General features: G+C 33.0%; 1 protein-coding gene across 10 annotated transcripts in view; it reads left to right on the forward strand.

Moving 5' to 3' along the window:
* The first annotated feature begins 572 nt into the window (after positions 1–572).
* LOC105193432 (acetyl-CoA carboxylase) overlaps positions 573–15,191 on the forward strand; it is a 29,865-nt gene continuing 15,246 nt past the window's right edge. The window contains exons 1-2 of one of the 10 annotated variants that reach the window (XM_026139475.2): positions 4,407–5,503; positions 11,125–11,422. In XM_026139475.2, coding sequence (XP_025995260.1) covers positions 5,482–5,503; positions 11,125–11,422 — 320 coding nt within the window. In that variant the 5' untranslated portion in view covers positions 4,407–5,481. Of the gene's footprint in view, positions 948–4,406; positions 5,504–9,961; positions 10,273–11,124; positions 11,423–15,191 lie in introns of those variants that run through there. The other 9 variants (XM_026139477.2, XM_011157904.3, XM_039458113.1 and 6 more) reach the window with 9 other exon arrangements.

A 15,191-nucleotide genomic window follows, 5' to 3' on the forward strand; every position in this document is an offset into this window, starting at 1 on the left:
GTAATTGTATATATCGATATTCACTGCGATTCTTAAAGATTACAATTGCAATCAATAATTTTTAATATTGTACATGCCTATTTAATTATTTTCTTTTCTTAATTGCTCTGTTTTTATAACTACTATTGTATAAAATCGAAATCTCTCAGAGTTATGCGTAAAATATAAATATCCAAAAAGTAAGAAACATTAAAACATGATTGTGCCGTAAATTTCAAAATTACGTGTATGTACACGGATTATTTACGTATTAAAATATAAAATTTTATCAATACTGCAGTTATAGATATTAGCAGTTAATCTTATAACTTAATTATTTTTTTCTATATTGCGTCAATAATTTACATTTGCACGTGGTCTATGTTCATAAAAAGATTCGGTAATCTAACGTAAACAATTGTACATAAATAATCGAAGCAGGTGTAATCTTGAAGTGTGCGACCTTGGCCGGAATACATTATTTCTTGTTCGTTTTATTCCACCATTGTTGCGATTGTCGACCGATCGTTACTTTTTTTTTTTTTTTTTAATCCAGGGTAATGTTTGCAGGGCAAATTCGTGTCGCGGGGAAGCCCTGACCGAAGCAGCAGCCTTCGGAAACATTTTTTATGGGACGCGAGCATGAGTAAAGAAATCGGCGTGGATGGCAGCCACGGCAATTCCGACAAAAACTCGAGATCCTGTCACGTGTTGAGCACTGCACTGAGCGATGTTATCAGGCACAGCGTAAACGTCGACTTTCGAGATCGTTGCTTCCAAGTATTGCGGACGGACAGTTCGTTCGGTGCACAAACGGTGCTCGTGACTGAATTATCGTCGATCGTGTCGAATCAACAGGAGAAGGGTTCTGCTCGGAAGAAACGGGCAGAGACGACGGAAGACGGGATCGCAAGGGACTTGGACGGAGACTTGAGATAATCTCAATCGAAATCAAATTAACTTGATTGGTGATTATGATTTATCAAGTGACAAATTTTTTTCTTGCTCGACATGGAATTTTTCGGTAATCCGAGTGAATAAATTTGAACAGTAGCTTATAACGTGGTTTTAATTTTGATTTATAGTTATCATTTTGACGTTTCATGAATATATTACACATACGTGTATAATACGGCGACACAAAAAAACACCAGACTCGTTTCCGATAGTTTTTTGAATGCTAAATACGAATCTGCTGTCCAAATTGCTTCATCACGTCATAACTTTTGAGAAATTTGCATTTAAAATTGCAAAAAAGCTATTTTCCTATAAGCGCTACAATATTCCTAGAATCTTATACGAATATTAATAAAAATTAAAATAATATTAGTATAATATGCCGAGCATATAATATTATTTTAATATTATAGGAATACTGTATTATTGTTATATGTTTATATAATATTAGAGGTACATTATTTCAATATTCATGGAATGAAACTATTCTACGAATATCTATTATTTGTGTTAAAAAATTAATATGAATTATTATACATAAAATATTCATAAACTTTATAATTATTACATTTGATAGAATTATATTCCCGATAATTCAAAATAATGAAGTAAAGTATTGAAATAAATAATATTATATATTTACTTCTCATATAATATTCATGTAATGTTATCAGGAGTGGACATATATAGATAACCACTTTTTATTAATATTAAATAATATTGTAGCGTTTATAGTTTTACGTACTTTGTCATGGTATAATTATTTTTATGTGACATGCTGGAGAAGTTTGATTGCAAACAAAATTACATATGTTGTCAGGACTTTCCACCCTCAAAAGAAATTTTTGGTGTCGGCTAGATTAACAAGATATTTATGGTTAAATATGGGATAAATTATAGAAAAGCTGAAATTTAGATTATTAAGAGAGACAATTTATTAACTAGCTTTTGATTATACGTTTATCATTTAAAATTAAGGGTTTTTTAGGTCGTTAAATACAAATCCAATGATTGTAAGAATATTTCTTAAGTTTTTCCTCACATTTTTTGAGTTTTAATATTTATCATTTCGAATTCATCAATTTTGACATCGTATGTAAAAATAGGTTCTTTTTCAATAACTTTAGTTTCAAATTTCTCAGAATTGTGACGTGATAGAGCAATTTAAAAAGCGGATTTGTGTCTACCACTCAAAAAAGTATAGAAAACAATTATTTTTTGTTAAAAAAAAGTTATTTGTCATAATGTATAATTCATTTACATTTACATTTCATTTACGTTTAAAACTGCTTTTTCATGATCACATTAAATTGCACTTCTGTTATATCATTCATGCCATTATCTATTCGTGCGATAGCTATAAAAAGTATACGTAATTGCGTTGCAATAGTAAAAACTTTTCTTAGAATTTTTCATATAATGTGTGCGTTTCAAAATTTTTATATAGATTTCAGAATTTCTGTTTAATTTTGTAAATAATTTCTCAGATTTTTTATTACAAATTAGAAGAACACTTTTCAGATATGGTGAGTAAAACTACATCTTTTCTAGAAATTTTTATTTATATGAATTTCGAAATATCCTATAACACCTAAAATTTCTATAATTTCTGAAATTTTATAAAGTCTAAAATAGTTTAAAGTATTCTTTATAAATGAAACGATGAGAAATTTTAGAAAAAATGTTAGAATACTTTAAAATTTAAATAAATACAAAATTTAAAAAAGGGGTGTAGATTTTCTTAGTATTTGTGTTTCCAGTCATATATAAATTCTGAAAACTTTTTAGTAAGCATACGATATAATCACGTCATAAACAAATATGTTTCTTGATCAATAAATTATGAATTTAATTTACACTTGATGATTGTTCAGCAATCAGGCACAGTTTATACGTAATATGTAATACGTAATTATACAAATAACTTACATTATGCATATATAATGTAAATTATAGCTGCGGTCCGATTTGTTATTCCAAAGCGCTGTTGGTATTACTCTAGCCTTGTTTATCCTTAAAAAAAAAGAGAAGTTATTTTTATTTAAAAGGTAAACAAAATTACTTTTTAAAAACATATTCTTAATGTTTAAAGTCTTTAAAATACATTGCTCAAGCATTCTATTGATATTTAATAATTTGACGAAGTTATAAATAGTATACTATAAAGAAAAAAGGAGTTAATAGCTGGTACCCATTTTTATTATATTGAATAACTTGGTTAATAATCAATTTTTTATGTTAAAACTTAAACTATTATATTCGTCAGAGTAACGTTTTATTTAACAGATTTAAGATTCAAAATGATGCAATATTTAATAATACTTAGAACGTGATTTATAAAAATGTGACGCACTGCACAATCGATGAAAGAGGAAAAGTGATAATATAGCTAGCCCAAAAATAAATTTTAAAAATTGGTTTAGTTTAAAAAACACTATAATTTGTTACAAAATTATATAATTTTTAATTTTACATGGTTTAGAATTTTCCTGCGTTCAGAAACATTAGAGATATTATTTTATTTTTGTTTAACATTAAGAATAAAAGAATATCTTTAATGCTTTATATCTTTAATGTTTTTGAACATAGCTCTCTAGAGTGTGACAATCGACTTATCGAAAAAATATTTTGATATGAAAATGTCGCTTAAAAAGCCATTTAACAAAATCCCATGTTTAACTTTGTTGTTTAACTTTGCATAACTCGAAATGTGTACAGTCGAATAAAAAATTAAACAAAAAAAAAACACTCGAGTGTTACATTCATATGATAATACGCTCAAGTTTAAAAATATTAAGGAAGTTATGTAATTGTAATTCAAATCTATTACACTCGAAAGCGCTAATAGAATAATGTTAATAGCACTTTGAGTGCGAATCTGATCGTAATTTATGACCAGTATTTATAATCGATTCTTATTTCAAGACCGTCTTAAATAATGTTTTAAGATGCTTTCTGATTTGTTGATGACATCTTAAGACGGTCTTAAACATAAGAATTAATTATGAACACTGGCCTATGTAAACTATGTTTTAAATGTCACTTATGTAAATAATAATCTACGGTTCATCGAAGATTTAAAAAACTAATTCAATTAAAAGTTACGTTAAGATTAAATTAAGTAAAATTAAAAGGTAATTATGAAAAGCATTATATACTAAATTAGAAATCCGCAAGTTTTTAAAATTAGATAACTCAAATTAATGGACCATTAAACGAATTAAATAATTTATTTTTAAATTAAGTTTATATGAAATAACAATGAAATATTGTTTTTTATGTAAAAATGTATTTTTTCTTTTACAACTTTTTTCTTTCATATAGATAAATTTTTACTTAGAAGAAAGTTTCTAATAAATCACCGTTACATGTATTTCAAAAACAACTAGTTAAAATTAAAAATAATCATTTAAAATTAAATGACTTAAATTAAAAGTCGTTAACTTTTTAACTTTATTATTTAAGTTTTAACTAGCTAATATTCAACTCTGAAAAAGATTAGTGTAAATATAAAATATGTAAATTGGGATTTTAATTATGTATACTCATATTTAAGAGTACAGTATGAACATAGACGTGGAATATCCTTATTGAGGCGGCCATAGTCAAAATCCCAATAATTCATCCAAATGATTAAAATTCAAATAATTCATGTAATGTAGAAATTTACGGAATAACCCCGATGGTAGTGCAGCGCCATGTTTATATCGACATACGATAATATTTACTCTCTGGACAAGTCGGAAAATCCCGAGAAATATTTCACAGATAGCGCACCTGTGCCGCACCTGCGTCTACTGACGCCCCGACCGGTAAGGGCGAGCGCGCGCGCGCGCGATGACAGTGGCATGTCGGTATCTCGTCTCTCTTTTTTGTATCCCGCTACGCGCGAGCCAGTGCGCAGAACGGAGAAAAATTCACATAGATGTACATGGTCACGCGGTGACGGTGACTCGGCACGTCGCGTAGCGATCCCCACAACCGATCGGCGTGGCCACCAGGAAACGCCGAAGCGAAGCACGGTGGACGCCTGGGTCCCCGAGTCTTGACCCCCTCGCGGAACCGCTGACTCGTCGCGAATGACAGAACAGGAACGAAGGGACGAACTTAACCTCGAGGAGAAGCAGCGGATCGCTCCGGCGCGCAAGATCCGTCACCGGTAAGTCGATCGTCGTGACACTCCTTCGTGCGCGGAGAGTTGGCTCTCCGATCCAACAAATCAGTTTGGAGAGCGTTGACACGCGACTCCTCTTGGAAACATTGCACGGTTCTCGGCTCACGTTGTACCGGGCCCCGGGCACGGTGCGGAGTACCGGGGGATAGAAAGGGGAGGGCCACGCATCTCCTCATCGCATCACACACCGCGCGCGCGCGCGCGGCCAATCAGCGCCGTCCCTAGCGTCGCCTGACACCCGGCTCGACCAATCATCGTTCCCCCCTCCCTAATTTTTTGATAGATCATCTCACGTGAGAATCTGCGGACCACGCGACAATCACGATTCAAAATGAGTTTGAAGGAAGCGCCGAAAGTGTACTCTCGACGACATGGGAAAGAGGGTGAGAAAGGGTGAGGACTGCTTTACCGAATGTCAAGTTGTACGCTGTCTCCCCGATTGTCTGGAATGTTTCTGTCCGCTCTCGTTTTCTCTTCGTTGGTCATATGAAACATTGAGCGCGTTGCGTTGTTAAAATCACTGATGGACGCCGGCTTGGAATACGGTTTCTTGTACAACCCTGGTGAAAATTGTTTTCTTCAGAAAACTTCTTAGATTCTTTCTATGCGTATTGCAACCTTTCAAAAGTGCTAAGAAAGTCCACGGTCCGTATTCAGAACACGCGTATCGTTGCCGTTCATTAGGACGTAACACACAAGGATAGAGTCCCACACAGCTCATACAGCACAAAACTTGCAACAATATTGTTGCAACGTTGCAGCAATGTTGCAACAATATTTCTGCAGCTTTCTGTGCTGTATGGGAGCATTAAAGCTTCCAGTAACATTGCAACATTGCAAGCAGCAATGTAATGTTTCAGAGACATACAATATTAATATTTCACCGAAATGTTCCAGCAATGTTGTAGAAATATAAAATTCTCATGATGAACATGTATGTTAAAACGCGCGTCTACTCTAGTATACTTGGATATAATTTTGTATGAGAAGACATTTGTATCTCTGTGTGTATATCTTTCTTTCTATTCAGTATAAAATCTATATATTAAGTATATTAGTAATATTACTTTATATATGTTAATAAATAAAATAGCGATGATATGTTATTACATAGCAAAATATTGTGTAATAGTTTTCGTTCTCTGATAGGCATATTGTGCAAATCTTGCACAGTAATGTCATCATAAATTAACGAAAATGTTGCACTAATTGCGCTAAAATGATACATCATAACGCCAAAATTTTGTCGAAATAAAATTTCTAAATAATATCTGTCAAAAATTAAACAAACCCAAGTTTGAGGTATAATATTTTACTATTATTTAAAAAATCATTTGATTCTTAATCTAAAATATTGCCATGTCCAGTATAATATTTCATGCTGCTATATTTCTACATTAAAATTTAGGAATAATTATACACTTTTGTTAACATTTTTGTAAATTACTATAAATTGGATAACTCAATACAGACAAAATTAATTAACTTATAATATTTTTAATATCTGATTTTAATATTGATAAAATAAAAATTTGTAGCCTTTAAAAATTTTATTAAAAATTGAAAGAATATAAATTCATTAATTGTGATAAATTCTGAATTTTTTATGATTTCAACGGTTATCGTTTACGTAAACTTACCTAAACTTTTACGTATAAGATAAGACGTAAAATATAGTTCCCATTTTGTGCACGTAATAATTATTTAAATTTTATGTAGATTATTTGTATTTTACGCATAAATGCCCCAACCTGTGCTAACATCTATAAGTTCTGAATACGGACCTTAAGACTTTTTCAAAAAAAATCTTCATAAATTTAAAATATAAAAAGTTCTTAAAATTATTATATAAAATATGCAAATTTTTTGTTGAAATCGGAAAGATTTATTCACGTGACAGGCGACTTTCGAGTACTCTGGTTTCTCTAATCGATGAAAATTTTTACGCTCTTGCACCTCGCTTGCTTCGATTTTCATTTCACTTCTGTAGAGTAGATCATTCGTTTGTGTTATCGAGACCGATAAAATACTTATGCTCCATTTACCGATATCTCATCGCGAGCATGATTGAGCATCTCCTCATTCTATGCATACGTCCGCAATCTTTAAATATAAACACAAATGTGATATTTACATCGTATAAAATATTGTAAGATAAATATTCTAGTGGCCGAACATGTTTCTATATCCAGATGTTTACAAAAATTTTTATTATTATTAATTTTAAATGTGTTTTTTTACAAAGTTTGAAAAAAAGTAATTAAAAAAATGATAAGCCCAATAAGTTTTTTTTTTAATTTTTTATTGGGTATTTTCAGGTTTTATGCATTTTTATTTTTTTATAGTCCACTAATGATCAACAAATTTGCAATTCAAATAATAATTTGATCTATTTTCGATTAATTTCAATTTAATTAATTTAATTTATTAATTAATATAATAGACGTACATATATCAATATAAAGGTTCCAAATCGATCAGTTTTTGAATCTGATCATTTTTTATTCATTTTTTATAAATAATTTAATCATGTATGTTTTAAAATGTTTATTACGTATTATAGATTTTTTGTAAATTTTTTAAAAATAAGAATAGAGTTTTTAAGTGTAATTAATAATTGGAAAAAGATGAAAATTAAAATCAAAACTAAATTAAACAATTTTTTTAATTTTTCAAAAATTGAAAAGAAAAAGATTTTAATTAGGGGAGTTTTTATAGATGTTTTTTTTTTATGTGAGTCAAATTCAATGGGTTTTATTGGTTTGGGCCCATCTCGTCAAACTCTGATTTTTTATAAAATTTAATTGTAATACTTGAAAATATTTATAAGTCATTTTAAATATTATAAAAATTGATAAAGAAAATAAAATTATTACAGATAAAATTATAATAAAATTATTATACTTTATATTTTGAAATTTTTTAAGAAAAATGTATTTGTTAAGATAATAATTTTTATATTTATTTAATAAACAATACAAGGATAAGAATTTAAGGTATTGAAGACAGTCACCCAGTAAACGAAACAAATGAGTTGAAATTGATGGAAATAAATTTATTTCGACATTTTCGAATTCGGATTTTTCGAATCTGTTTTAATTCAAAAATATGAATACATCCGAATTCGGTATGATGAATAATTTATTATAGAGTAATTCACGTAATTTTAACTATAAGATTTCAATTTTTTTTAATTAGAAAAATTAATTTAACTGATTTTAGCAGTTTTTTTATTTTCTTAAAATATATAATATATCAATTTTTAATTTTATCAAGCACATAATACATATGATAAACTTATCTTATACTAACATAACAGCAAGAGAGGTTTTTCATCTACAAAGTTGTTTAATCTTTAATCAAACCGTAAATTTGCTTCATATTGACAAGTTTTTATTAATTCACTTCCTAAAAGTATGCTTATGCAAATAAAGAAATAAAAGCGAAAATCTATGGCGTATAGTGTTTATTTAATCGTTATTATGTAAATAGAAATGTGTCAGTCGTTATTACTGTCGTTGTTTATCAGGATTAACTTGTTCAATATTAAAAAGTTTGATTAACGCTTCCGCTGATCTTACAACACGAGACAAGTATTTCGCATACGTCAAGTAATACAAAATTGCTGCAATATGTAAACAACAGTAAACTCTTCTCCCTCTCCATTAGCACATTTGCACGTGTAACGTAAGATACCAGTTTTTCTAATGTTCTTCTATCTGGGTGGATATTTTGCCCTATATAATGATTACGCGCGGGACTCAAAATCACTGTCCTTATTATGCTATTTCCTTTATCCAAAATGTTTTTCTTAAAAAATTTTAAAATATTAACTATAACCTAATTCTGTAATAATTTTATTTTCTTTATTAATTTTTATAATATTTAAAATAACTTTTAAATATTTTCAAGTATTACAAGTATTTCAAAATAATGAATAGCTCACTTCGAATTTCAATTCATTTGAATCCAATATAAACTATAATAATTTTATTATAATTTTATCTATAATATAATGGGTACATGAATCTATCCGAATTTAAAATGATTAATAAAAAGCGTATTTTGTATTTCAATCCATTTGAGTTTATTTGAATAAAAAAACTCCGAAAATCTAAAGCACAAACTCAGATAGAATAAATTCTTAATTATTAAAATAAATTGCACTTTTCACATTTATTTGAATTTATTTTCTTCCCCCGTTTGCTGGGCATTTTCAATTGTATTCATTTTCATAGGCTTTACAAGTTTTTATTATTTTCGGAATAATTGAAAAACTTTCAATGGTTTTAATGATAATATAATAACATTTTATATTCCATATTTCAGTTAATCGTATAATTAAATCACTTTATATATGATTTCTTACAAAAATTCTTGGCTCTATATCTTGGCTCTGTATCATCTCCGGTTACTGGAACATTTACCTTAAATTTTAATGAACGAGCGTCGGTAGTTCCGGCTACCGTAAGTTCGCCTCGCTCGTGTACACAAAAAAAAGAAATAATAAGGCAAAAAGAAATAATAAAGCAAAAAGAAATAATAAAGCAAAAAGAATGATCGATGCAACGCGAAGCCCGAAGAAGCTGATCAAAAGAGAAAGAGAGATGCGCGAGAATGGAACGGTGAGCGAAAGCCTGGTGTACGTGATCTCTCCGGCGATCAAAGGGTTGAGGATAATCGCGCGAACCGCGTGTTCAATAATTAAGATTACGATACGCGCGCAAAAGCTCCGCGAGGAACGGATTCTCGACGCATGATTGCCGCATGATCAGCGACGTTACGGCGACGACCCTTGAACCGAGGCCGAGCGTCAGTCGTGTTCGGCTCGTGCGGACACGTATGTTCCCCGCCGCCGCTGCCACCGCCACCGCCGCCGTCGCCGCGGTGGACGGTTGCAACTTGTTCCGCTCGGAATCTTCGACGGCGAGCAGTCAGTGCAGCGCGCGCGATCCGGGGCGAATCGTCGTCGTCGTCGTCGTCGTCGTCGTCTTCTTTTTCTTCCTTTTTTAATAGTTTCTTTCAATCGCGATTCTTCGACGGTGGTGGTGCCGGTTCGCCTCGATTTTACATGATTTGCTGATCGTAGGAGAAGAGGAAGTGAGTCGAGGTGGTGAACGCGGAACCGGGTATGCTACGTCGTCTTCTGGACTCCCTGTACGGTACTTTCCCCCGTAATTCGTATCGCATACGCAAGCCCACCCGCATCGTGACCACGCACCTGTGCGACTCTTCCGGCAAACGAAAATAAATTTAAATGAGTTGAAAATGTTGATTCATTTTAATTTGTCGGAGTTCGCGCTTTAGATTTTTGGAATATTTTTAGATTTAAATGGACTCAAATAAATTAAAATATGAAATACGCTATTCATCATTTTGAATTCGGGTGGATTTATGTCCCCATTATATTATTTTTGGATTTAAATGAATTAAAATTTGAAATGAGCTGTTCGTTATTTTGAATTTGGACAAATTTATGTCCCTATTACATTATTTTTGGATTTAAATGAATTGAAATATGAAATAAGCTATTTATCATGTTGAATTCGGATCGTATTCATATTTATATTATATATATTTTTTTTTTATTTAAATAGATTCGAAAAATTTGAAGCGCGAATTTGAAAATGTCGAAATGAATTCATTTCTATTTATTTCAATTTTATTTTTGTCTGCTGGGTTCTCATGTTGAAACTTACGCGGACCATCATCACGTGCGGTCGCCACGATGGGTGTTCTCGCGTCTCTTCTTTCTTCCTCCTCCTGTTCTTCTTCTCGTCGCGCGTGAAGGCAACGAGCTCTCCTTCGTCCGCCTGTCGAGGATCTTTGCGACGATCCTCTCGACAGGACTCCTCTGGATGAGTAGCAGCGAGCTTTCCGGTGCTGCCTGGCACTGAGGCGCTCCCGAGAAAGATAACCGCGATTCCGGCTCGATATCGTGTCGTTTTCCCCAAAACGATCGATTCGACTGCGCGATCCGGGTTATGTACAGCCGCAAATGTGTGTTTTTGAAGGTAACATCGAGCGCGCGGAGCGAACTTCGTCTTCCGGTTCGGCGGGACCATCCAACTGGGTGACTGTCCACCGTGTCAATTGTTCGAGGTCCGCTCGCGCGAACGAGATGTCCGAGGCGCCGGTGAGCTTCGTCGTCGGGGACGAACCCGAGCACGAGAGCGACCCCAATTGCGATACTGATCCTAGCGAGGTGCTGGAGATCGAGGATAGCTTCCCGAGCGAGAGGAGCGATAATGGCAATTCGCAGACGCAGCTCAATGCCGCGACAGGACCGGTCGAGCGCCGCAAGCGGCTCAGGTGATTTTTGTTTCTTTTTTTTTCCCTCCCCTTTTTCCCCGTCATCGGTGTGAACGAGCAAAAGCAGATCAGAATTGGAAAGAAGGAACTTTCTTCGGTTGTTTCACTCGAGTCTGATTAGGAACGCGACGTCCCATCGCGGTGCATGCTAGTTTGATCCCGTGATCCGTCTCGAGCCCAGACGCCGGAAAAAGTTGAGTTTTAGTGAGTATGCCGGCCACTTCTAGGTCGGAGAGTCTCACATATCCCGCGTCCTGTCCCCACAGGACCAGAGACCCATAAAGGCGTTTCCCAACTATAAAAAAAAAGGAATGCGACGCCCCCTCGCGCGGAGGATTAGACGACTGAAAAAATAATCATCCCCCGTTAGGCACAATGTGCGAATATTGCACAATAATAGCATCACGAATTGATTAAAATTAGGGAATAGTTGGACTAACAAAGGCAACACACATAACCCGGGTCACCGATTTTGATGAAACTACAGTTATGTAGTATTAGTATAGAAGTACTAAATGCTAAACGGAGACGATGCACTACTCAACCGTTGACGTGAAATTGCTGTTTGAATTTTACCATATAGCTTTAACGCCGTAGCGTTGAACCAATTTGAGTAGTAGCGTGGTGTGGCGGACTGCGGCAGCGCCTATAGTTTTGCAGGTTGCGGCCATCGCGGGTTCAAGTCCACAAGTTTTTTTTTTTCTTTCACCGAGTACTTTTATTGTTACTATATATATATATAAAATAAAAGATATAATAAATAATACGCAGATATAGATATAATAATACACAAAAAATCTTCTCTGCATTCGAACTTTTGTTGGTTTACTTTATATACATTTATATATATACATAGATTTATATGGATAGCGAGATATTTATATGATATATTTGAGAGTTAATATGCATATTTATTTATATGTAAGTACAAAAACAAGTAATAAAATTCACAGCTAGTTTTAGGAATGTCTTTTATGCGTCTGTATTGCTGTTGGAATTATATTGTGACACAGCTGCAGCTCCTCTTCCCTAGAATTTCACGTTTAACTTCCCCCTCCTCTCGCCTATCTAACCAAAAAGGGACAGCATCCTTTTCAGATAGTATTTTTCTAGAACAGACCCTGCATTTTAAAACGGCGAAGAACCGTTAGTTGATCGTTAACTTTCGTCTAGGACGTTTGTCTGTTGTTTGTACAAAAATTTTGTGCCAACGGTTCCGTGCCATTAGTTGAAATATATCATATAAATATCTCGCTATCTATATAAATTTATGTATATATAGAAATGTATATAAAGTAAACTAACAAAAGTTTGAATGCAGAGATTTTTTGCGCATTATTATATCTATATCTGCGTATTATTTATTATATACATATATAATAAATAATATGCATTAATATATATATAGTAATAATAAAAGTACTGGGTGAAAGAAAAAAAAAACTTGTGGACTCGAACCCGCGACGGCCGCGATCTGCAAAACTATAAGCGCTGCCGCAGTCCGCCACACCACGCTACTACTCAAATTGATTCAACGCTACGGCGTTAAAGCTATATGGTGAACTTCAAACAGCGATTTTACGTCAACGGTTGAGTAGTGCATCGTCTCCATTTAGCATTTAGTACTTTTATACTAATACTACATAACTGTAAAGTTTCATCAAAATCGGTGACCCGGGTTATGTGTGTTGCCCTTGTAAGATGATACGCCATAACGCAGGAATTTTATCGAAATAAAATTTCTGAATAATATTTGTCAAAAATAAGCCAAATCTAAGTTTAAGGTATAAATATTTTACAATTAATTAAAAAACCGTTTGATTCTTTATTAAAATGTTACTATTCTGAATGTAATATGTGTAATATTTCAATATGTCTACGCTTCAGTATTCTACACAAATATGATTTTACAAATCAAACTTAATTAAATTGCTTTTTTAGATTAAAAGCTTTGATTACCTCGAATATAAAAATACTCTAACAGTAAATACTTTCCAGAAATGCAAGAAAAAATTACTTGATAAAAAATTTGTTTTATTTACATAAATATTTTAATCGAGAAATTTTTAATTTGACTAAAATAAATAAGTTATTTGGATCCATCGAGTAAGTATTTTTTTGGTATAGATATTTTTTCTTTCAATATACAATTTAGGAATAATTATGCATTTTAATAAACATGTATATGGGTTAATTATATATTTCTAAATGTTTTATACATAATACAGCTAAAACATATATTTCTTTAATTATTAAACAATTTCTTACTAAATTTAATTTTGCTAATACACCATTAAGATGAATCGACCGATGAATTGCTAAAATACTTTCGAAATTATACGCGCAAACGTATATTAATATTTTATAAAAAATCAAACTTTTACATCTATTTTTGTAAATGTACCTAAAAATTGTAATTATAATTTATAATTCTAATAGTTTTAATTATAATTATAATTATAATTGTAAATTATAATTTTTATGCAAGGTTTCGTCACACATATAATTTAATAAATGTCCTATCAGTTTTTGCGCACCTTACACGAGGAACTTGCACAGAAAAGCCAGGGGAGGCAGGGAAACGATAACGACGATGTACATACAGCTTATATTTTTTTTTTGTTCCGTAACCTTTTTCACCTCTGTGACCGCGTGACAATGAATGTTTGAATTTAAATATTTAAGACAATCGCCACTTCCACGCGCACTTTGTAAGTGCGATCGTATTCAGCAAAAAGCGGGTTTCTCAGGTCTGCTCGACGCATCGACGCGTCCACCTAAGATTTTCCCGTTATCAGGAGGATATTTATATTTTACACAAATTGTAAAACGCGCACTCGCAAGCGCCGAGAACGTAGCTCGACCTTACACGATTATCGCGGGACACTTTAAAGAACTGATAATGGAAAGACTTTTCTTTTGTTTTTTCATTATTTTTTAATTTTATGCGCACACACACACACGCGCGCACGCATACACACACACATAGGTTTTCCACAGCACTGATCAGTAGGATTCTGTAACTCTTAATGATAGTCTTCGGTATCGTTGCGCAGTGTTTTTACCATGTCCGCGCAGCGATACCGATACTGTCATTAAGAATTACGGAATTCCTCTGCAAGGGATGCACGTAAATAGAACGTATCATCGCGCTACTTTCGACGTGGTCCCTTTTTTCATGAATCCCGAGGGCTGAATGAAAAATCACAATCGCCTTTATCCGCGACGGCATACGGGACATTTGACAGAGAGAGAAACGGACGGACGGTTACGTAATGTGTTTTTACGACGCGTGTTTCAATTTTAGAGCGTGTCGCAATTGGCGCGAGCTTAAAATCACTATTCATTTATATTTGAACGCGGATACTCGGATATAACGTTAGTGTGTAAAATTACACGTGGCACGGAGGAAAGATAACGAAAACCGAATTTGCGATCGGGCTGAAGGACTTTTAAAATTCCTTCGACATGCGATTGATGACGACTGCTTTTCACTCGGCGCGCGAATGAGCCTGATAAGCAGATTCTGAAGCGTCGTACGTCGATCGCGTGATTGATACAACGCACGATATGTCGATGCAAATGTTTTATAATCTTCGCGCCACGGTAATATTATTCTGATAAAAATATCGAAGAAAAATATGCAGTGGAATAAGATATGAAACACCCTGTCTCACAATGCGTGATGCTTTGACCTTGTCTCGATACTTTGATAGGCACGATAGATAAAAGAGAGTTAATTTACGTGAGAAGAATAACAAAAATAATT

The sequence above is a fragment of the Solenopsis invicta genome, chromosome 15 (assembly GCF_016802725.1).
Source record: "Solenopsis invicta isolate M01_SB chromosome 15, UNIL_Sinv_3.0, whole genome shotgun sequence".
Classification (NCBI taxonomy): Eukaryota; Metazoa; Arthropoda; class Insecta; order Hymenoptera; family Formicidae; genus Solenopsis; species Solenopsis invicta.